We start from the raw sequence: 25,460 nt of genomic DNA, 5'->3' as shown, positions 1-25,460 counted from the left end.
TGCTCCTGCTCCTCCTCCTCCTCCTGCTCCTCCTGCTCCTCCTCCTCCTGCTCCTCCTCCTCCTCCTCTTGCTCCTCCCCCTCTTCCTCCTCCTCCTCCCCCTCTTCGACGTTTTCGTGGTGGCTCCATATCTGGAATTATTCCTTAGACTATTATATGACTGTGCCAAATTTCATGCTTGTACGTATAAACCCACAATTCTTATGTATGGATGCACCTATCTGCCTGACTATTGCTCAGTGTTGAGTAGAAGCACCCTTTTGAGCTAGTACAGCCATGAGTCTTCTTGGGAATGATGCAACAAGTTTTTTGTTTTTAAAAGGGGTTGGAATACTTTCCGTACTCACTGTATTTTTCCATGTTCTAATGTGTGATTATTACGTAATCAAAAGAATGAAATGTAATGGTAAAATATATCTTGCCATAGTTTAAGAATTAGAAAGGCCCAAATACTCCCAGTGGAAGCACAAAATATGTTCCCAGTCAATTATCTTGAATTATTGCTGTTTTCTCCTGAAGGGCGAATACAGGACGAGGGTGTTTAGATAAGTTTGCACCAGCTGATCAATGTAATTAATAGTTGGAACAAGAACATAAAGACGTGGGTGTGTGCGACTCATTATGTTTATTTTTTTAAGTGTGCGGCTCATTTTCATTGCTGGTCGTAATTAGGGCTGCAACAACGAATCGATAAAATCGATAAAAATCGATTATCAAAAGTGTTGGCAACGACTTTCATTATCGATTCGTTGTGTCGCGCGATTATTACGCCGGCAATAAGTCGCGGAGAAGAAAAAAAAAAAAGAGCGGAGCAGAGCAACTGGCCGGCCAGCGTTTCTGAGATTGGAGTGAGACACGAGAAAAGCTGAGGTCGTGATCTTCTCAAAAATAGAAGATCTTTGACAAGTCGAGTCTTGGCCAATCAGCGTCTTCATGTTCCTCAAACTTGTTTTTAATGGAAGCTAGTCAGCTTGCTATCGCGCTAGCTAACGTGTTTGGTTGTGTATTGTCGTTAAAGTTACGTTATGTTCCGTTACAGTTCAGTCTTGCTTGTAAAAAAACGTAACGTGGTGAAACATGCCGTCACCCCCCGGTCTGGTTCAGTTCACCAGTCACTCTTAACGTTAAACCGGCTCACCGGAGGATCTGGCTGCAGGTTGTTGTTTTTTTACTCAAAGTAGAATGAAATCACGTCGTTGGGCTTAGCCAACAACGTGACGTCGTGGTCATAAGAGACCCAGAATGAAAGAGTTTAAGGAAGAGGACGCTCTATATGGAGCAGTACAGCTTCCCTCTGTCCAGTATTTCATACATATTGATAAAGCAGGGTATGTAAATGCAGCCTCTGGAGGGATCAATTACAGTAAAAAGGGCTCACATTTGGCAGATGTAAAGCATACATGTGTATGTTTTTAGAGTTAGTCCATTTTGTTGTTTTAATGAACAGCTCAGGGATGTTCAAGGAGCAACCTGTTTGTGCTTTCTGAAGATGTTTTGCACTGTCACTTCTGTTTTTGAATAAAGGGTTGGAAATGAACGCTTTTTTGATGAAAATATTTTTTTATCCGATTCATCGATTAATCGAAAAAATAATCAACCGATTATTAAAATAATCGTTAGTTGCAGCCCTAGTCGTAACTTCATCTGACGGACAGGGAAGGAACCTTTAAATAAGGAACGGACACAGGTCCGTGTGAGTCCTTTCCACTGTCACTGTGATACGCGTCTGTGTAAACTGCTCTCCGCTTGCAAGCAATAAAGAATCACTCTTTACAACTCGTGTTCCAGAAGACTTTTTTCTCTGTTCATTAGAAACCTCAAATTACAATTCTCAACTCTTCTGCCTCTGCTCCAGTGACTCAAGAGATAGTGTTCCATCACACTCTTCAAACACATCATTCTTTTTCCAGTTGCTGAGTTCATTGTGTTTGGCAGACATGAAGGCATCATCATTCACAATAAGTATGTCTTCTTCAGGATGGCTAGCACATAATTCAACATGCTCAGGTGGGACCACTTGAAGATTGTGTCCTCGTCCTAAATCAGAACTGGTAGTGCCAATAATTTCCTCATGCTCAATGTACTCCAAATTATACCAGTATTTGTATGTTCCAGTGGCTTTTCCTGTCCTGCTGAGGATGTTTCCAGTGTGTGCTTGGCCACTCCCACTATCTGTGTATGTGACTACCTGTCCAGTTTTCAGACTTTAGTCTTCACAGGTTGTGGTTGTTCAGGTTGTTCTGTGATGCGTCAGATTGAACATGACTACCTCCTTCTGGCGGTCTTGGTGTGCGAGGGGGTTCGCTGTTATCCTCACCATTGTAGGTGTCTCCTACTCACTTTCGTTTTCAGTCTCATAGTTATTCTCATTAAAGCCAGGTTTAAATGCCCGGGAGCAGGTTTACATTTTTGGCTGTGTTGCTATGGTGATTTATCAAAGCTTGCTTCGAGAAACCGAAAAGCCTGACCTACGTCATCTTATCCTGACAATTAGCCGGCTAACTCAGTAAGCCAGGTACGAGGAACAGGGCCCTGTTCCTCTAGAACCAAACTGAACTTGCGCATGTGCACTAAATGGAATACTTAACAAGACTATGACCCCATGAGACAATGAGACAATGACCCCATGACCAAATGACCCTATGAGACAATGGCACCATGAGACAATGACCCAATGACCCCATGAGACAATGACCCCATGAGACAATGGCCCCATGAGACAATGACCACATGGCACCATGAGACAATGACCCCATGAAACAATGACCCCATAGCCCAATGAGACCATGGCCCAATGAAACAATGACCCAATGAGACAATGGCCTAATGGCCCCATGAGACAATGACCCAAATGACAATGACCCCATGAGACCGTTGAGTGTCCGAGGAAGATGAAGAAAGTAAAAAGGTCTAACTATTATAACCGTATAATCATTTTCTTTTTCTATATAACCATTTGAAAATATATATATATATATATATATATATATATATATATATATATATATATATATATATATACACACACACACACACACACACACATACTGTTTGGTTTTTATTTTCATTATAGTTTGTGATTAGACCACATACAATTCATAGGACGCTATAAGTTGCTATGTTATATAATCTTATTGAATGAGATGTGTTAAATGTTCTCTCCTTTGTTAAGAGCATGCATTGGCAGTATTACCAAATAAGGTAGTGAAACCTCCTCTGTCCAACTCTGGTGACAGGATGACTTATGTACTCTGGTGTATAAAAGAGGGGGTAGGAATGCATGTTTTTTGGGGGGTGCCAGGCAATTCTGTGCAGGAGTAGACAAGAGAGAAGAGGTGTTTATTCACCAGCTCTAAACTTAACCCTTTCTCTTAGTTACTTAATATGCATCTTTACTAGAAAAGGAGAAAAATCAGATTGGACCTGTCCCAGCCCTTAGGGATTGGGACAGGTCTCCAGCTTTAGAGTCTGGAAGAAACTTCTGCTATCAGGAGGGGGGTGCCTGGCAATTCTGTGCAGGAGTAGAGAAGAGAGAAGAGGTGTTCACTCACCAGCTCTAAAAAACTTAACCTCTTCTCTTAGTTACTTGTGATTTTTAAACTGTTTGATTGAATTAAATTTTTTGTATGTAAGATAAACTTTGAATAAAAACTCGGCCTTACCATTCGTAAGGGACTGAAACCAAACCAAAGGTTCTGGTTCTTTAAAACAATTTAAACCCTCTTTCCCTGTCCATCCACCGTGAGATACAGAAGTGACGACTGAATCTACCAAAGAGACTTAAGGTAAGTATCTTTGGGTGAAGACTTTTGCAGTGTTTGTCATAATGATGAGATGGTGTCAAAATAGGTAGAGAGAAGGTGTAGACGATATACGTACTCGCTTGATAAGGGTTGAGAGGAGTTACAGCCTACCGCAGGGGACCTAGAGCGCAAGCTGTAAAACACCCTCGACAAAACCTATAACTTATTTTGAAAATAAACACAAAAACCTAACGATTTAGCACGGGGTGAGATAAAAGACCGAAGGCGTTATGCCAATATCGGATGAGGATTATTATTTCCTCCGGGATCACTAGGATAATTAGCCGATGGAGTGCCACCGAGTTAGGTTCTCCTCTTTCTCTGACAAGACCACCGTTCACGCTACAAGACAATGGCCCCATGACCCCATGAGACAATGGCCCCATGACCCCATTGCACCATGAGACAATGACCCCATGACCCCATTGCACCATGAGACAATGACCCCATGGCACCATGAGACAATGTCCCCATGACCCCATTGCACCATGAGACCATGACCCCATGGCCCCATGAGACCATGACCCCATGAGACCATGAGACCATGGCACCATGAGACAATGACCCCATGAGACAATGACCCCATGAGACAATGGCACCATGAGACAATGACCCAATGAGACCATGGCACCATGAGACAATGGCACCATGAGACAATGACCCCATGAGACCATGGCACCATGAGACAATGACCCCATGAGACAATGGCACCATGAGACAATGACCCCATGAGACCATGGCCCCATGAGACTATGACCCCATGAGACCATGGCCCCATGAGACCATGGCACCATGAGACAATGACCCCATGAGACCATGGCCCCATGAGACTATGGCACCATGAGACCATGGCACCATGAGACCATGGCCCCATGAGACTATGGCACCATGAGACTATGGCACCATGAGACCATGGCACCATGAGACAATGACCCCATGAGACAATGGCACCATGAGACAATGACCCAATGACCCCATGAGACTATGACCCCATGAGACCATGGCCCCATGAGACCATGGCACCATGAGACAATGACCCCATGAGACTATGACCCCATGAGACCATGGCCCCATGAGACCATGACCCCATGAGACCATGACCCCATGAGACTATGACCCCATGAGACTATGACCCCATGTGGGTTGCACCTTTCAGTGCTGTAACGTAGTACCAGCTGTAGGTGGCAGGAGAGGGACTTCCTCTTCCTCCGTCACATATTAAAGTTCTCGTCTGAGGGACGTGTTTCATGGTGTAAACTCACAAGCCTCATCATGACAACTTCCAGTGTTTTTGTCTTCAGCGTCTCCAAGAGGTTGATGTGTGTGATGTGTGGAATGTTTCATGTGGGTTTGACTTCTGATGAGCTTTACTGTAATACGAGCTCCTGCTGTAGACTGAACCACCACAGAGTCCAAGCTGGATGCGACAGGCCACTTCTTTTAATGGTCAAATAATAAACAAGCAGAATCATGAAACGCTCAACATTCAACTTAGAACTCAACTTCAGGAAACAACAGTTTCATCTTCTTTATCGTCTTTTTAAATCAAAACCAGGAGCGCTTCAGAGACCAGCTGATCAGCATCACTGATCCACACACTGAACATGAACAGGAGATGAAAGGTAGAACTCAAACACATCACGTGACCATGAGGGTCAGAGCATCACGTGACCATGAGGGTGGCTCAGAGCATCACGTGACCATGAGGGTCAGAGCATCACGTGACCATGAGGGTGGCTCAGAGCATCACGTGACCATGAGGGTCAGAGCATCACGTGACCATGAGGGTGGCTCAGAGCATCACGTGACCATGAGGGTCAGAGCATCACGTGACCATGAGGGTGGCTCAGAGCATCACGTGACCATGAGGAGGGTCAGAGCATCACGTGACCATGAAGGTCAGAGCATCACGTGACCATGAGGGTGGCTCAGAGCATCACGTGACCATGAGGAGGGTCAGAGCATGGCTCTGTACAGGGACAGGGAGCGGCTCAGGAAGCGGTCCTGCTCCATGCACACCAGCAGATCCCTCAGCAGGACCCGGGTCACCCTCTGGACACCCGGTCTGGGCAGCAGGGTCACCTGACACACACACACACACACACACACACACACACACTTACTTTAGGTCTTCAGTGAATGGAGTAAGCTTCTCCGGTCCTGAAGAGTTGTAAAGCAGCGTTACGTCATTAACAAAGAACTCATTCGGTGCTTTCCAGGGCCGAATGATTCACATCATGAATCACCATTGGGCCGCTGCAGTGTATTCATTGGAGTAAACCCGGTGTTGCTGAAGCAACGTGTCAGGTGTTTGTTGCACAGAACGTCTGAGCACCTCCCGATCATTGATGGTGCACCGTCTGTAGCCCGCTGACAGCACGGGTCCAGTTAGACCCGGTCCAGTCCACTCAGACCCGGTCCAGTCCAGCACTTCAACGAGAGCTAACAAAGTAATTGGCTGTAGTTGTGTCTGTCATAGTCTCAACTTAAGGAACTCCTCGGAGACCACTAAAGTCTCATCAACACCAGAATGAATACGGCAGGCCGTAAATTTGACAGTTATCCGGCGGGCCGTATGTTTGACACCCCTGTTTTAAAGAATACCCGACAGTTAAAGCACTCATTTAATCCAACGAATGGCTTCATTCAGAGAGAGGGAGTTGTTCAAGGAAGTGTTAGGATTAGACCTTCACTGAAGACCACCCGGGGCCTCGTGCTTCACGCTACAGAGCAAAGTCATCCTGGTTTCATGACTCAACACTACTTCCTGTCCTTCTGCAGCAGCGCGTGCTGGACCGCTTCCCTCCTGTAGTTAGTCTCTGTGCTGAACCAGCTGAGGAGAGGCAGCCGGCTCCTCTGGGTAATGGAGTTCAAAGGCAGTTAACAGAGCGTCCTCGTCTCTAAACCCACAGCCTGCAGGGCTTCAAAAACACACAACTACAGACTCCATGAGCTAAACCACTAGCCTCACACACGCTAGCTGCTAGCTGCAGCATCTTGGTGCTTAATGCTCTTCACTGCCCTTTCCATCTTTTCCTCTTCGTTTCTGAATGTTGGGGCGTTTTCTTCAGACGTAGCCAACTGGCGAGGTTTTGGTTTCGTCTTCTGCAGCTCGTAAACTAGCGAGCTGTGAGTCCTGCAGGTGCAACAAACCTCTGAGTCCGTTGACAACGGGGAGCTTTTACTTCAGTGAAACATGAGGACGTTGCATGTTGAGAGCACAGAGAATCTGACTGAGTAGAACGATTCAAACAGTGGCAACTTTTGCATTCATTTATGCCGATGAAACAACACTTCCTGTACAGGTGTTTCACAATAAAAACCTTCCAGGAGTTTAAATGACACAATTCCACATCTCAAGAGGCTTTTACTGTGAAATATCTGCTGGCAGTGGGAGTGTGACTGCAGTCCTTTATAACGAATGTACGTGGTTAGAGTTTGTATATTGGGTTAAATCCAAAGTGACAGAAGGAGTGAACACTTCAACCCGTCTGAAGACAGAGTCATATTGTACGCATTGTGGCTCTGCGGTTAGTGATCAGCTGTTTTCTATCCCTGATGACTGCATTAGTGAGATGTCTTTGGAGCGGATGGCTCGGTACAACGCGGTGCACCTGGAGGTAAACGGGTTCTCTGGTTTCAGCGCAGACCCACCTGGCTCTCCGGCTGCTCCACAGGTCTCTTCTTGCGAGGCCCGATGGCCGCCAGAGCCGCGAGGTTGGCCTCTCGCTGCTGCAGCTGAGCTTCTTCCATCTGCTGCAGCTGAGGAGGGAAGAGACACCGCGGATTAGAGAGAACGAAGAGTCCACTTCAGCTTCACCTTTCTTGTGCTCATGGAGGTGTGTTCTTTATATTAGGACCTTTATCCTGCTGGTTTGACACTGTACATATCTTAAGCATGGACTCACTCTACTGTGAGACTCTCTCTGAATGAGTGAGTGAGTGAGTGAGTGAGTAAAGGAGCATCGAGGCCTCTGGGAGCTCCACAGCAGCCTGAGCAGGTTTCACTGCTCCACACTGGGACTCAGCAACGTAACGAGTCCATAAAGACTGGAACACAGATCTATTGGGACTCAGCAACATAACGAGTCCATGGAGACTGGAACAGATCTATTGGGACTCAGAACAAGTTCCGAAGCTAGCTCAACTAGCTATTGGAGCACAGAGTGAAAAGGGGCGGGACTTGGGAAGGATCCATTGTCATTTCTCTCATTGTGGTCTTGTGAAACGTGTTGTCCGTTAGCTTCAGATATACGTCATGAATACAGATGATTAGATACATGTTGCAGTCTAATTCAACAGTCAATGAATCCTACCTTTCATACACACATTATATACAATATATATACACAGCTTACAGTTTGGTGCGGTTGAGTTACCCAGCATGCTCCAGGGTGAAACACATACCTCTTTGGCTCTTTGCTTGAGCTGCTGTTGATCCTCGGTGTGCGAGCGGCTCTGACCACAAACAGACCGATGAGAAGTTAGTGAGCAGAATTTACACAAATAGGTTTAAATAATCAGATAAAATGCTGACGTGACCGACACAAGATAAGTCAAACAAGAGCTCACTCTGGCCAAACGCAGCAGTAGCTCTCTCTCCTCTTCATCCATCCTCTTCTTCTTCAAACTCTCCACTTCCTCCAGGAAGCGAAGCTGAGACCTCACATCACTCACTTTGGCATGCCACAAGTCCTCCTGTTTACACACACAACACCCACACCCACACAGCCTGGAAATAACCATTTTAAAAATCCATGCCTTTTCCAGGTTTTCCATGACCGTGAGAACCCTGAGCATGCCATGTATGATCATTGTTCTTAGTGTGAATCCATACAGAATCCCTCATAAGGCAACAACATGGCCGCTGTACCTTCAGGCCGGCCTTGCGGTGCTCTGCCACCACAGAGAGCTTCTCCAGCAGCCCACGCAGACACTCCTGGGTGGCATGGGACACCAGAGACACCACCTCCGGACCGACATCCGTCACGCCCAGTGCCCGTCCTAACACAGCACACCGTCATGGACACCTTTCAGCTAAGCTTGTCCTGTAAAACTAGTGTTTCTCTTCATACCTGGTGGTCTTGTTGAGACCGACGGCTCCCGTACCTGAACGCAGGATTCGGCTGAGCACCGGGGTCGGGGAGAGGAAGGGCTGGTCCTGGCAGGACTGAACCACAGAGCCCACCACCGTGGTCAGGATCTGAGCGCTCTCCTCTCTCAGGTTGACTCCAGCCATGGAGGCGACGTCGTTAATGTCGTCATCCTCTCTGGGACACACACACACACACACACACACACACACACACACACACACACACACACACACACACACAACTCTGACCCAATTCAAACCTCTCATGCTGACGTCTGAGTCTAGAGGTGAACTGGATGTTTTACTTGTACGATCCTGAACTGTCCTTGAATGCAAAGGTGGCAGACCGACGCGGCTCCTGAGTGAACGGCTGCTTCAAGGAAAACATTCCTAGAAAAAAGAAAAACATACAAAGTTATTTGGAGAGTTACGTCTCATTTAGTCGGTCTGTGACTAACTTCAGACTTCATCTGGTCATGAGGCCTTTACATCTCCAACTGGTATCGATAAGCTTCTTCTCGTTAGCGCGGTTCTGCCTGGAAACCGCTAGCCGTTAGCATTAAGTGGATTTGGTGGAAGCAGAAGAGCTGGAAGAGCTTCAACATGGAGACAACGTTGTGGACAAGACGAGGACGGAGCTTCAGAGGAAACGTCACCGGGAGGAGAAACGTCTGGGTGCTTTGACTGTTTAAATCTTTAAATATAGTGACAGTGGAAATGTAACTAATGAAACATTCCCCCAAGTTTTATTTTGATATTTTCAATTTCATGATATAAGAGATGCTTTTCAGTTATGTAGCCTATGTGACCCTGTTCATATGGTGTAACAGAGCTCCTTATGTAGTGTAATGACTTCACTAAGCCAGAGGGCAACAAACTACCAGCCACCAGCAGGACGGTCGTTTACGTCCTTTACATCCTTTACATCCGCACTATTGTCCGTCTTGTTTTACAAGTTAATCTACAGTAGAATATCAAACGAAAGTTAAAATAAAGTGCATGAATGCGAGTGTTATGTGAAAGTGTTTTGGCCAACAGAACCGTAGACATGTTCTTGTAGAGAGCTGGGGAAAGAGAAACGCACTAGATCCTAAAAGACTAGAACATGGACACAGATAGTCGTAACCAGGTGGTGACTTTCCCAAAAGCCCCTAACTGTTACCTGCAAAGGGTTTTCCCGACTGGACCGCTGTGTGTTTGGGGACGGGTCTGCTGCTCTTCAATATGTAGTTTCTGGACTGGACTAATGTGGTCATAGCCGGTCTCATAGTCGCTGCTGGAGGCTGCTGGATGACCTGCAGTTGAAGATGACATGGAGATGTCTTGGTTCTCTCAGCAGCGCACACAGAAACATAAAGATATACACATGAAGGACAGCAGGAACATCTTCGTATGAAAGGACAGCGCTCCTGCTAACGCTAGCTTTTGAGGAGCGTTTCATGTGCTCACGACCCGTTCCTTTGTTGTCCACGTTGAGCTGGAGCTAGTGGACGCTGCATAATACTACAAGTGCTCCAACGGCCTGCAGTACTTGAAGTATGTGGTGGTGAAGGGCCGGTGCCGTCGTTAGTGCAGAAAGAACAAAGGGGAGGGGCCGAGCACACAGCCCTGAGGGGCTCCAAGCTGACGATAATAATAATAATAACTTTATTTATATAGACCTTTAAAAACAAAGTTATCGAAGTGCTCTACAGAGAAGCAAAGCATAGACATAACTTAAATACCGGTAAACAAAAAGACCATGAAGGCAATGAATACAACAAAACCAAACTACTAACCCAAAAGAGCAAATGGAGTAGAAAACAAAACAAATAAATAAAATAAACAAACAAACCGAGGGGGACAAAAGAACTGCATCATAGATCATGAAAGGACAACATCACTTCAAAGCAATTCTATAAAAATGTGTTTTAAGAAGTGATTGGTTCTACAGGTCCGCTGTGAACCCAGTGGATGAAGAGTGGAGGACGTTGAGATCGGGTCATCAATTTATGAGGAAAAATGTCTGACGGCCAATAAAGTGTTGTTAAGGTAAGAGAAGGTCCTGAAAGAAACTTGTGTTTTCTTTGATGTTCCGACTGTAGAAGTTACAGGAAAGTAGAGACATACAACGTTATCTTTGAGTCCACAAAGGAGTGTCTTTTGTTTCAGCACAGCCATCGCTAAGAGAAGACGCTACTCCATCCATACCATTGCTACCATAGTTACACACCGACCACGCCCACCGTCACGGCGTCGGTGTGACAGACAAGTCACATGACATAACTTGTGTTAACCACAGATTATGGTGAATTATGACCGTGAGATTGTTGATTGGGTTATGTAAAATACGAGTTCTTTTCTTTTCTAAGTTCTTTTCATTTTCTCTTGATTGAGTTATGCTAATTGTTTTGAGCAAGATGGTCTTCTCTCCCCGCATTAGTACACTGTAGTACATTCCTGGTAGATGGTATCATGTTGCTGTGCAGCTGACCTTTCTGTGTCTTATCTGTGTTCTTGTAGCTGTGAGTGTGTGATTAGGGTCAGAGCATGTTGAACCACAGACACCGATAACTCACAATAATGTCTGACACCTGTTCAGTTAAACATGACCCCCAGGCAGCATCGCCAGGTCTCACCTGACAACTCTGCTTACAGGCACCAGTTACTCCCACTAAATGTCTCAAGGATACAGAAATCTGTCTGACGCTTGATCAGCTGCCCTTTTGAAGTTGTTTTGAAACGGTAACTACAAACAAGATATTGAGCGTGTGACCGAGGTCAAAGCATGTTGTAATCACACGCACCTGTTACTCAGTCACTCCCACCATGTCTCGATACGAGATCCTCCCACGCACTTACCTATATATACACACAATGATAACTGCACTTCTTGAGTTCCTCTTGGACTCTGTCCCTGAGAAGGAACCACTCAGTTTGAAATCAAACAGAGACTTTCTTACAATGTGATACTTGTAACCGTCTCTTAGTACTGAGGGGAAAACCACGAGTACAGAAAGACTCGGTTATGGTACTGTGTGTATAATAACTCTTGTTGAAATAAAATGTATACTCTCAAATAAGAGTGTAGAACTCTACTCAATGGGGACTCCCGTTTAATGGAATAAGATAACTTCCAGGTTTTTCGAGACGAAGAAGGTAACACCGGGCCGAGGCCATTGACCAGGGAACACAATCGAGCACGATCCTGCCTCGTTTCCAGATCCAGACAAATGTAAGTAATTGTTTGGGTTGCACTGTCTGTAAAACGGTTCATCTTCCTTTCCTGTTAGAGGAAACAGTTCGGTGGATCACCGTGGCTCAATAGTACAGGTAGGCCACGGGGGAAAACCGAACGAATGGGGTTTTAACATCCGTCATTGTCTCTATAAATTGTAATCGAAAGCAAACTGAGAGGGAAACCTCAGAGTTCTAAAACGGGCCCTCCTTACACAGCTCCCACTAAACCCTGACCAGGTCAGGACCGTCCTGTTACAAGTTTACAGGAGAGATATTTTGCACTCGACAGCACCATTAAAAAAAAAACCACTATTTTATTATTATGGTTTTGCATATTATTTTCTTGATTTCTTTCACATAAATGTATGACTTTATAATCTCACAAATCCGTACATTGCTTCTTGTAAATCTGCCACTTTAATATTGTAAATACACTTGGAATATTAATACGATGACAATCAATATTTTGTGGAGCACTCACGACACGACACACACTCTAGTTCAGTGTTTTTCAACCTTTTTTGAGCCGCGGCACATTTTCTACAATAAAAAAATCCCGCAGCACACCAACAACCAAAGAAGTTACAAAATGTCACATTGTAGCATAATACAGCATATATAGCAGCTAATTATTGCGCAACCTACTGGCATGGAGGAGTATTTTATTACTAGACCAGACACTATATTTCAGGCTCAGACGCTCAACAATGGAAAAGTATTTGCGCAATTAAATAATATTTCTTTTGACGCATTAAGTGAAATTGGACATTTTCCCACGGCACACCTGAGGATCTCTCACGGCACACTGGTTGAACATCACTGATCTAGTCCATAGACATGCTGCCATCTCTGCTTTCACCCAGCTGCTCTACGTCTATAACTCTCCTCAACGTGCAGACTTGTAGAAACAGAGTTAACCGCCAGTAAAAACCAGAAGAGTTCTCTACCTGCTGGCTGGCACTGGGCGGTGCTGGGACGGTGCTGGCCGGCTTCATGAGGTTGACCGTAGACGTTGAAGCCTGTTGGATGAATAACTGCGGGTCTGCGGTGAGGCGGCGCACTGCAGGAAGACTTTTCTGGAGCAAAGACAAAAAGAGAACGCTAAGCAAAGTCCAACTAGAAGCCAGTAGGTTCATTATGAGATTATGGGATATGCTTTGGTAAAGAATACAACATGAATGCATCAACAACATATCTGATCAGAGTCCATGCTATGTGCAGGTACTGAGTCCCATACCTACATTTACTTAAACAATGGTTAAATACCCGACATGCAACAGGTGTCGCCTTCTAAATTCAGCCCAGCTCACTTTGCACAAACTACTGAAGGCCCAAACTAAGTTGATCAGCCCAAATGGTCAATGTGATCTGAATGCAGCCGGGTCACTGACTCCTGAAACGGATTGAGAGGTCACGCAGAACTCTGTTGTTGGAACTATCTTACAATCTTTTCGCTTGAGACGCTACAGTCTCTGGAATAAATCCCTGGAGATGGAGCAGAGCTGCAACACAAGTAGACTCCACAGTTCAGTTCAAAGGATCGGATTTTAAATCGGCTTCATCTTTGCCAATGCCGACCCGTCAAAATATAAGTGGACTCTCCCTAGTTTGACCTTGAGAGGCCGTACAGGACCTGCAGACCCCGAGCAGAGAACGAAGACGTGCTGTTGCATCTGCAGTCACCTTGAGGAAAGGCACCAGGCAGGGCTGTGGAGTGGACTTCAGCTCTTGGTAAAGCCGTTCTGTAAACTCCTCCGCTTCTAGCTTCCCTTCCTGCAGGACAGGAAAGGACAGATACTTCACTGTAGCAGTATGCTCTAAACTAAAGAGAATACGCTGGTGACTTTGTACTGCTAACACCTGAAGAACAGCATGACAAAACAACCACTACGTCTTATATACAGTCCTGGTTTTCAAGCCTTAAAAGTGACATCTTTTAGAAGATGCAGACTTCATTCTTCCCTTCCTGCACTAAGGGAAAGCCGTACCAGCAGACTCCGGACCAGTCCTCTGACGTTGTTGGCCATGTTGGCAGACCTGGAGTCACTGGAGGCCAGCTTGATCAGGGTCACCAGGAAGTTCTTGCACTTCTTCACACTATCCAGGGTCGTCTGTTGATGAACAACACATCTTGATAAAAGGTCGACTTGGGTCAATGTGGGACTCTTCTTGTCCTCCATAGCACGATTATGTAATGTTGCAATGAAAATAAAAAACACACAAACACGACTACACATCAATGCACTGAAATAAACTTTGAGTAAAAAGGAACGCGCCACAATAGATAAAACCCAGTAAGACCTCCACAACCACTCGGCATGCTGGGTATGTTCATGGGATTGGAGTCAGATTGTAATTTGGACTACAAACACTGTCCCACAGGAAGCTGTAAGGTCGTCTCCAACATGGTGAACTGATCCTTTATTATCTCCTCTGAAGTGAATCATGGAATCTTACCATAGACTCGTGATATCTGTAGGAATGTTTTAGTAGGAGTGGAAACAGTGGAAATGCAAAACAAGAATTGCTACCTTCTGGATTTAAAAGGACAGGTCTGAACTAGTACTGGTTTCCACTCACCTGATTAATGGTGGTTGGGGTCTCCTTTTTGGTTTCCGTGGCGACGGCCTGGATGCGAGGCTGGCTCCCCCGCTCAGACGCAACGCTGAGGGTCTGGACTCCAGCTGGTTTGGGAGTCACACCGATCACCTGAACAACACAATGAAACCATCACTGCAACACCAGACATAGCTGAGTCATGGTGAGGGAACAGGCGTGCACTGGTGACGGCCACTGGTCACCCAGCAAACGAGTGGTGGTGGTGTAGTCCATAGACGCCTTCGGTCCATCAGTCCATAGACGCCTTCGGTCCATCAGTCCATAGACGCCTTCGGTCCATCAGTCCATAGACGCCTTCGGTCCATCAGTCCATAGATGCCTTCGGTCCATCGGTCCACAGAGGCCTCCGGTCCACAGAGGCCTTCGGTCCATCGGTCCACAGAGGCCTCCGGTCCACAGAGGCCTTCGGTCCATCGGTCCACAGAGGCCTCCGGTCCACAGAGGCCTTCGGTCCATCGGTCCACAGAGGCCTTCGGTCCATCGGTCCACAGAGGCCTCCGGTCCACAGAGGCCTCCGGTCCACAGAGGCCTTCGGTCCACAGAGGCCTTCGGTCCATCGATCCACAGAGGCCTCCGGTCCACAGAGGCCTTCGGTCCACAGAGGCCTTCGGTCCATCGAGGCCTTCGGTCCACAGAGGCCTTCGGTCCATCGATCAACAGAGGCCTTCGGTCCACAGAGGCCTTCGATCCATCGGTCCATAGACGCCTTCGGTCCATAGACGCCTTCGGTCCATAGACGCCTTCGGTCCATAGACGCCTTCGGTCCCGTTCCAAGTGAACTCTGGTGGGACGGCCATGTGGACGGGCAGCGGGACGACGTGATCGTGGATCTGAGGTGAATTTAAACGCGTGGGACTTGTTTGCTAATCGAGGTCTCAGATACCTCGCTGACCATCGAGTCCTCGAGGCCTGCAGCCTTCCAGCACTGAAGGAAGGCCAACAACCAGCTAGCAATAAAACTCTAGGACAGTCTGCATTGTTCACGTCAGCTTCAGGTCACCATTTATGACTATCACTATTAGTGAGAGGCAAAGCATCATCACTATTAGTACAGGTAAAGTATAATAATGATTATTATTACAGGTAAAGTATAATAATGATTATTAATGACAGGTAAAGCATAATAATAATAATTAATGACGGGTAAAGTATAATAATGATCATCATTACAGGTAAAGTATAATAATGATCATTATTACAGGTAAAGTATAATAATGATGATTATTACAGGTAAAGTATAATAATGATCATTATTACAGGTAAAGTATAATAATGATTATTAATGACAGGTAAAGCATAATAATGATCATTAATGACAGGTAAAGTATAATAATGATCGTTAATGACAGGTAAAGTATAATAATGATCATCATTACATGTAACGTATAATAATGATCATCATTACAGGTAAAGTATAACAATGATCATCATTACACGACATGTGCTGCTGTCAGTGGCTGATGAGAGGAAACCAGCTGGTGTACCTTTACCACAGCCGTCTTCTGGACTGGTGCTGGGAGGAAACTGGGAGGGGTGGCCATCCTGATCACGGTCACCTTGTCATGACTTTTATTTCCTGCTGCTGCAGACCCCTAATCCCAAACATGCCAAGATCACAGGAGTGAGGGTCATTGACTGGCCTGTTGCACATGAAGTGAAAGCAGCAGCACACGCATACCTGTGGGACCAGGATTCTAGGTGCTGGACCACCTCTGGGTGCCTGCTGAGCCTGTGCCAAAGCCTGCTGGGATACGAGCATCAGCTGACCACTGTCACTGCGGATCAACATCATACCTGCAGAAGTACAGCCCCAAATCACTTCCTGTAAATCACTGAATGAGTGGTCTGGAAAAGAGAGCGCGCTGGGTAAAGAATGCATACATGCATACATACATACATGTATGTATGTATACATCATGGACCAAATACAGTACAGACACAGCTGGTGAGAGACACTTTAACAGTTACAGACTAAACACACAATCTACTGAGTATGAAAACCAGAACACAAGACGTGACACGGGTCCCATCTTAAACACAGAGGAGACCCCCAGCAGTAAGGACCAGCATCTAGACCCCCAGCAGTAAGGACCAGCATCTAGACCCCCAGCAGTAAGGACCAGCATCTAGACCCCCAGCAGTAAGGACCAGCATCTAGACCCCCAGCAGTAAGGATCAGCATCTAGACCCCCAGCTGTAAGGACCAGCATCTAGACCCCCAGCAGTAAGGACCAGCATCTAGACCCCCAGCAGTAAGGACCAGGACCAGCATCTAGACCCCCAGCAGTAAGGACCAGGACCAGCATCTAGACCCCCAGCAGTAAGGACCAGCATCTAGACCCCCAGCTGTAAGGACCAGCATCTAGACCCCCAGCAGTAAGGACCAGGACCAGCATATAGACCCCCAGCTGTAAGGACCAGGACCAGCATCTAGACCCCCAGCTGTAAGGACCAGCATCTAGACCCCCAGCAGTAAGGACCAGCATCTAGACCCCCAGCTGTAAGGACCAGCATCTAGACCCCCAGCTGTAAGGACCAGCATCTAGACCCCCAGCTGTAAGGACCAGCATCTAGATCCCCAGCAGTAAGGACCAGCATCTAGATCCACAGCAGTAAGGACCAGCATCTAGATCCCCAGCAGTAAGGACCAGCATCTAGATCCCCAGCAGTAAGGACCAGCATCTAGACCCCCAGCAGTAAGGACCAGCATCTAGATCCCCAGCAGTAAGGACTAGCATCTAGACCCCCAGCAGTAAGGACCAGGACCAGCATCTAGACCCCCAGCAGTAAAGGACCAGGACCAGCATCTAGACCCCCAGCTGTAAGGACCAGCATCTAGACCCCCAGCAGTAAGGACCAGGACCAGCATCTAGACCCCCAGCAGTAAGGACCAGGACCAGCATCTAGACCCCCAGCAGTAAGGACCAGGACCAGCATCTAGACCCCCAGCTGTAAGGACCAGCATCTAGACCCCCAGCTGTAAGGACCAGCATCTAGACCCCCAGCTGTAAGGACCAGCATCTAGACCCCTGAGTGCTGCAGCTCACCTGGTGGTATCTGGAGGTTGGCTGGGAGCTGTGGGGAGGTGGTCTGTGGCAGCCGGGGCGGCACGGTGCCGGTCTGTGGGTCCGCCGCCCTCGGGACGGTTATCACCACCGTCCTCCCCGGGGTCGGGGTCTGGTTCACGGAGGCCAGCTGGCTCAGGGCTGGCTTCGTGCCCTGTGGTTGGCCCGCTCCTCCTGCGGCGGACACCTTTGCTACCACCATGAAGGAGGAAGTCTGCCGCCCTGTCGCGGTAGAGGAGCTGGGCTGCTGGAGATGGCCGGCTGGGATGGCTTTAGGCGGGGCGCAGACAGATCCCCCCCTGGAGACGCCTGCAGCAGCGGTGGGTCCACACTGGGCCGGGACCTGTAGCACCTGGACCTGAACGTTGTGGTCTCCGCTCCCTGCAGCCACACAGGACTCCAGCTTTTGGGCTTCAAGAACCACTTTATTCGTGGCCATAATTATTTCTGAATGGAGGAAACAAAACAAAACAATGTGATTTCATATATAATCCCAAAATATGAAAAGCAAAAGCAAGTGTGTTTGTTTCCCAAGTGTCATGACATTGTGTTGTGTTGACCCAAGCTGTAACACCCCATGAAACACATATTACATTTAAAAGCTGCTAACAGTCAACACAAGCCTGTTCCAGGTGCTGAGCTCTATTTATCATCAATAAATACTGACATGAATCAGCTGTTTCACTTTAACTGTACTTTACTGCCAACTCCAGGCACAAGGTGATGAGGACTAGCTACCTGCTGGGCTAGCTAGCTAGCTAGCTAGCTAATGTTAAGATACCAACCCGTTAGCATGACAGATGTTAGCCGAGTTCAAAAGCATAACGATTTAACGTTAGTATTTATATACTTTGACTTCCGTTTGTTTGGGTCATCCAACATGTCTGCAGAGTATTAACTACTGCTAACAGCCCGTTGTTTCGGCTTCAGACAAGGTCAAGTCTGACGCTAGCTAGCGGAGTTGAACAGCTAGCTTAACAGAGCTAAACACAACTTCGTCGTCAGTGTTTACCGTCATTTCCTCCAAAGGAACAAAGCGGGATAATCGTGAGGCTGCAGTCGTGGAGGTGGATACCTTTACCCCGCTATCATAACTCAAATTCACAGAGTTTTCTGAGAAAGAGCAAAGTCACGAGCTCACCTGTCGTGGGTGTTTACACGGCAGCGTGGGGCCTGAACGCACCCTGGACCGGTGCTGCATTTGGGGACACACGGGAAAGATGAAGTGCTCCGGCTAACTAAACATATTAAAACATAATTTTATCACGATACATGCAAGTTGAAAATATGTGTCAGAGTGCATGTGAACTGAACAGAAGTCACCCTAGTCCAGTACAATGTGACGACAGTGGGAGAAGTCTTTGACTTACAAACACAGTGGTGCCGTTTCCGGACAGCAGATAACACAAACGCACCGTTTCCCGTCCACAGGTAGGAAAGAAGAGTTATTACACGGCCTCGACTAGACGTCCACAATACTACTACTACTACTACTACTAATAATAATAATAATAATAATAATAATAATAATAAGTCAAGATCTGAGTCATGTGATTGAGATCTTGAGCAGCTAGCGTGCTCGATCGATGGTTTTTATTTTAAAAAAAACTTCTCTTTTTCATAATCCTTTATTAATCCCACAGTGGGGGAATTATTCTCTTCATTTTCCATCCCTATTAATGAAGGAGCAGTGAGCTGCTGTGAAGCTCTGGGGCTTCAGCGTCTTATCAAGGACACTTCAACATGAAACTATGAGACCAGGATGAACCGCTACCTTGTGGTTTCAGGATGAACTCTCCATGAACATGAGAACTTCACATAGTACACAGTACACAGTACACAAGTACACAGTACACAGACATTTTTTTTCATTTTCATTTAATTTCTTTATTTGAACAGGGACCGTACACATCAATCTACCCAGGGGTAAATGTGTCAGTCTTAGCGAAGGCTAAATTTCAACCGTAGTCCCTGTGGCCAGATATAACAAGCCATCACTAAAGGAAAGAAATGGTTATAACAAAAACATCATAAAAAGCAATACACATACAGGTTACGATCAAATATATAAATAGGCCTCATCAAAAAATCATAAAAACATCATAAAAATCAATAAACATACACACATTTTGTACACACAATCATTGAGGAGGGAGTCACGATTCATGCTCACACACCTGAAATACACATAAAACATAATTAATAAATACATGGAGAAATGCTGCACTTTCATGGAAATGTTTAGTTACGCCGTTACGATGAGCGACTCCCCGATTCTTGGTGTTTTGCTAAAAGCCTCGGTGAGATCTCCATGAGGTCTTTTCTGCTGTTGTCTCTCAAACAGAATAAAGCTCAACATTGAGCATGAATTGAGCCGTATCAAATCTACAACCGTGTTTATAAAGATGTGTAGAGGAAAGCAGCTCACTGCTCCACTAATACTGATACAACCTGATGCTCACACATCTCACTCATTCTGTTCTCACAGGTTGAACGTTGTTATTATCTTAAAAATATATTCAGTGCTAAACAGGTTATTTGAGCCACAATAGGCTTTTTTTTTTTTTTTTTTTACCAATTATTAGTTATTTCTTGCAGAGATAGAACTTTATTTGCATTGTGACAGCTGTGATTGACAGTTGCGTTAAGAGACTGCTCCGCTCTGATTGTAATACCTTTGGTAGAAACAAATATTAGTTATAGGAAAAGCCATTCAATTATCAAATTGACAGTTTATTCTTTGCACATCAAATGAACACAATATCACAAAGTCGTCATACATGCACATATTATTCAACTGAAAAGATTGTCCAGCCCTGGGTAACAACTTATTTGAGCTGACTGCCTTTTAAAGTGCAGATAACTAATGAAAAGAAAAAACAAGCATCAAAAATCAAGATGAAGTGTAAACTGAGAAACATGAGAACCTGATGTATTAAACAAGAGGCGGTCACTCAAACTCCTCCTTCAATGATGTCTGTCTGACTGATTTAAGATGACCTTGAGATCATGGCTCTTTGAGGACAGTTTTGTCCTCAAAGGTCATCGCCAAAGCCTTCTATCCCCGAACATCGCCAAAGCCTTCTGAACATCGCCAAACACTAGCAGAGACTTTGATTGTGTCAGTATGGCGACTGAAAACTCTGTGGTATCTCTACGCGAAACACCTTTCAACCGACGGTCAGGTGTTGACAAGAAGAGCAAAGCAGTGGCTCTGAGCAGCGAGGAAGCGCCGGGCTGTGAAGGAAGATGAGCTTGAAGGATCGCTGCAGAGGTGAGTGTCAACATCAGCAGATGCCTGTGTGAGAGTTTAATGTTTTATCTTTCCCACAGCAGGACACATGCTGGACATTGTTAGCTTTGGGTGGATATCATATCAGACTATAACTTTATCTAAAATACCAATTCAATCCTGTGTGTGTGCGTGTGTGTGTGTGTGTGTGTGTGTGTGTGTGTGTGTGTGTGTGTGTGTGTGTGTGTGTGTGGTCCAGGCTAGAGCATCAAGGTGGCTCCCGGCCTTTTGTCTGTAGTATGAAGCCTGGTTGTAGTAGATATTCCCCACATCTTATCTGTCTCTCTCTATATATTTATCTGTAGGTTGGTGACACCATACTTGGACACACCAGGGAACGCGTTGCCTTCAAAGACCACCTCACCAGTGCCTCCTTACTGCAGGGCCCCAGTTTAAATGTCTTTACAAGCAGTGGGGCCTACTCTGTCAAAGAACCAATGTGATGCCTCTCTTTCTGACTCTATTCTGCTCTAAACCTCTTTCATGTGAGGGTGTGGGCACCTCTTTTATTCTGTAAACCTCTGAAACCCAACCCAATGTTTCTTAAACCTGCTCTGAACCTCTCATGCCCAAAGTTACAGTTTGTTGATAGTTGTTATTGGACAGTGTTGAGCACTAAAGCTTTGTTTTTTAGAATATTCTACTCAAAACCTCTTTTCTTCTCATTGTGGAGTGCTATTTAAACCGCGCCGCCCAACTGCGCCCCCCACCCAAAAAAAAAAATCACCAGTCATTCTGGAATCTGTCGCACTGCATCTGGGTCAGTAACACTCCTCAACAAAATGACCGTAAATTTATGAAGTACTAAATAAGCAACATATTAATGAAAAGGTTAATGAATTACAAAATTAAAGCAAATGTTCATGATTTAAGCTAAATCTTTTATTGTATTTTTTGTATTCCTTAATTACAAAATGTAATTCATGAAATACAATAATAACCAAAATTCTAATAAAATAAGTAATTTCCTTAATTACAGAATGAAGCAAAAATGCATATGATTCAAGCAACATCTTTAATAACAACATTCTTATGAAATAAGCAAAATCCTTAATTATAAAAAAAATCTATAATATATCTTTAAATTCCGTAATTACAAAATGTTGTCAATGCAAAAAGTACAAAAATAAGAATTATTCTTGTAAAACAAGTAAAACTCTTGATGATTAAAGATAAGTAAAATCCTGAAGTTCAACAATGAGCTAAAAGTCAAATGTCTTGAAGTTCCCTCAAGTCAGAACTAATGACAAATAAATGAGATGTTTGGGGCTGATCTCAGCTGTGTGTATTGTTATCAACAAATATTCTATATGATATGTGATATCATATTCCTTCTGGTTTCAATGCGTATGAAAGCGAGCTGCTGGTGGTCGTGGTATGAATCATCTGGATGGAGCAACGCTGTCTCCTAAAAATGACGTTCCCCAGAACTAATACGCATTCCCAATTACGTTTGATCAGAAACGTATCTCCTCCCTGATTATGTTTGTGTTTGACGTATTACACATACGTTGATTATACACGTATAGGTTGATAAAACACGTATGTTGATTATACACATATGTTGATTATACACGTATAGGTTGATTAAACACGTATGTTGATTATACACATATGTTGATTATACATGTATAGGTTGATTAAACACGTATGTTGATTATACACGTATTTTTGTTTTATTGTTTTTATGTTTGTGTTTGATGAATTACAAATACGTTTATAATCGTGTGTTTGTGTTATTGTTTTCTTGCTTTATTTAAGCATATTTTAATTTTTAAACTCTGCGGAGAAAAAAGAAAAGAGGGGCGGGGTGAGGCCAGTGACAGCCGGCCAGTGAGAGCCGGTCGGGCCGGGCGACGGCCGCACCGGGAGCCCGAGAGTCGGCCGCAGCGGGAGGCGAAGACCGCTTGCTCCGTTGTTAGGCCGGTCTTCAGACCGCTTGCACCGGGGCTCGGTAACAGCCTCCTTGGCGCCGGCTGCGGTCTTCTCTGAGTCGGGTTGTTTGTGAATGCAGCCCAAAGTGTGTGATAAACTCCGTCTAGTGCAGTAAACCACTGCGATCATCAGCAGACACTCGGATCTCTGAGGTCACATCAAGTGCAGAATCTGACGTGAAAAATATTCAAACGAGCGGAAGGAGTCACAGGACCCAACATCCGGTTTTCAAAATACTAACTGATATGAATGTGTTCAGAAGATTTCTGACCACATCCACACATCTTAACTGTAACAGTACGTTGTGTTTGACTTATTACAATATTTCTGTAAGACCAGTACAGTTAAGATGTGTGGATGTGGTCAGAAATGTTCTGTGATGACAGGCCACATGACAGGCTGAAGACAGACAGACAGACAGACTGAAGACAGACAGGGTCCCTGTGAGGGACAAGCCCCTCCTTCTTTTGTTATGTTCAGTAGTAAGGGTCCCTGTGAGGGACAAGCCCCTCCTTCTTTTGTCATGTTCAGTAGTAAGGGTCCCTGTGAGGGACAAGCCACTCCTTCTTTTGTCATGTTCAGTAGTAAGGGTCCCTGTGAGGGACAAGCCACTCCTTCTTTTGTCATGTTCAGTAGTAAGGGTCCCTGTGAGGGACAAGCCACTCCTTCTGTTGTCATGTTCAGTAGTAAGGGTCCCTGTGAGGGACAAGCCCCTCCTTCTTTTGTCTATGTTCAGTAGTAAGGGTCCCTGTGAGGGACAAGCCACTCCTTCTTTTGTCATGTTCAGTAGTAAGGGTCCCTGTGAGGGACAAGCCCCTCCTTCTTTTGTCATGTTCAGTAGTAAGGGTCCCTGTGAGGGACAAGCCACTCCTTCTTCTGTCATGTTCAGTTTGTTGCTGACCTTAAAGATGTATGTTAAAGACCAGCAATTGATTAACTTCATACAAAAGCAATCAGTGCTTTTGATCTAGTTCAGTTCAGTTCTTCTCAGTGAGAAAAGTCCAGCCTGTGTTGTCTTGAACAAGAGCATGAAGTCTGGTTGAATGAGGTGGAGATGTGAAGGACAGCTGACAGGTATCTCAGTGGTGGCTTTGCGCGATTAATGTTCACTCTGGACTTGGAGACAGCAGGCAGCGCACCACACATCCCAGTTACCTGATGAACACCACACATCCCAGTTACCTGATGAACACCATCACATCACACATCCCAGTTACCTGATGAACACCACACATCCCAGTTACCTGATGAACACCACACATCCCAGTTACCTGATGAACACCATCACATCACAGTTACCTGATGAACACCATCACATCACACATCCCAGTTACCTGATGAACACCTCATACATCCCAGTTACCTGATGAACACCATCACATCACACATCCCAGTTAACTGATGAACACCATCACATCCCAGTTAACTGATGAACACCATCACATCAGATATCCCAGTTACCTGATGAACATCATCACATCCCAGTTACCTGATGAACATCATCACATCAGATATCCCAGTTACCTGATGAACATCATCACATCCCAGTTACCTGATGAACACCATCACATCAGATATCCCAGTTACCTGATGAACACCATCACATCCCAGTTACCTGATGAACACCTCAGATCTGTCCTGAGAATTTCCAAAACCAAACTGACGTTGATGCACTGGCAAAAAAGAGTGACCAACAACACTGAAATTAAATGTAAGTTCTCTTTACTTTTGAGTTAATGGCTTTTACTTTTACTTTATATCAGTTCTGGCCCGGCTGTCACATTTTAAAACTCATCGTGGCCCCTGAGCCAAAACGGTTGCCCACCCCTGGTTCAGATCCTACACACTGCTTCTTGCCTTTGTTCTACTATCTTTATTGGGGAGTTTTTCCTGATCCGATGCGAGGTTATTAGATATTATTATCTGCCCAGAGAACAGTTTAGTTGCTGCTGTACACATTCCTCTTGAAACAAATGAAAACAGATCTACAGGAATGCAGTAAGCGCGTATACGTCACTACACACACATTCATACACCATAGAACAGCTACAGCAGGGGTGGCCAACCAGTCAGAGACTAAGAGCCACATTTTTTACTGTGTTACCGCAAAGAGCCACATCATACCCCCCGTGAGCCAAAACAACCCTAACCCTTAACAGATGAAAATAACAAAGACAAAGATTAAACACACGTTATTATATTAACTTTGTTCAAAGCTTTTTTGTCACCGTTGAGAAGGACACAAGTCTAATTAAAGCTGCGAGCAGCTGTGAACGGGTCCTCGCTGGATCCCGGCATGCTTGGGGTTGCCGACTGGCCTCGGAAGGAAACCGGCCAAACCCATGCATGGTCTCAACAAGAGCAGGGACCAGCAATTCATGTTTACAGTTCAATCCTGGCAGTGCAGTAGAGCTACTTAGGTTTCAGCGTCA

At 45.4% G+C, this 25,460-nt stretch overlaps 1 protein-coding gene across 1 annotated transcript; it reads right to left on the bottom strand.

Moving 5' to 3' along the window:
- Positions 1-5,759: 5,759 nt before the first annotated feature.
- Positions 5,760-18,240, bottom strand: LOC306739443 (transcription initiation factor TFIID subunit 4B-like; the record flags this gene model as incomplete). Its single annotated transcript, XM_079221462.1, has 16 exons — positions 5,760-5,885; positions 7,458-7,565; positions 8,211-8,261; positions 8,376-8,501; positions 8,677-8,807; positions 8,913-9,073; positions 9,204-9,288; positions 10,061-10,193; positions 13,065-13,193; positions 13,801-13,890; positions 14,106-14,228; positions 14,698-14,826; positions 15,056-15,517; positions 16,221-16,328; positions 16,415-16,530; positions 17,784-18,240. The coding sequence occupies 16 exons, from the start codon at positions 18,238-18,240 to the stop codon at positions 5,760-5,762; spliced, it is 2,535 nt and encodes an 844-aa protein (XP_079077588.1).
- Between the last annotated feature and the right edge of the window lie 7,220 nt (positions 18,241-25,460).

This window comes from Taurulus bubalis (genome assembly GCF_910589615.1).
Source record: "Taurulus bubalis genome assembly, chromosome: 7".
NCBI classification, from domain to species: Eukaryota; Metazoa; Chordata; class Actinopteri; order Perciformes; family Cottidae; genus Taurulus; species Taurulus bubalis.
This window is presented reverse-complemented; position numbering and strand designations above follow the sequence as displayed.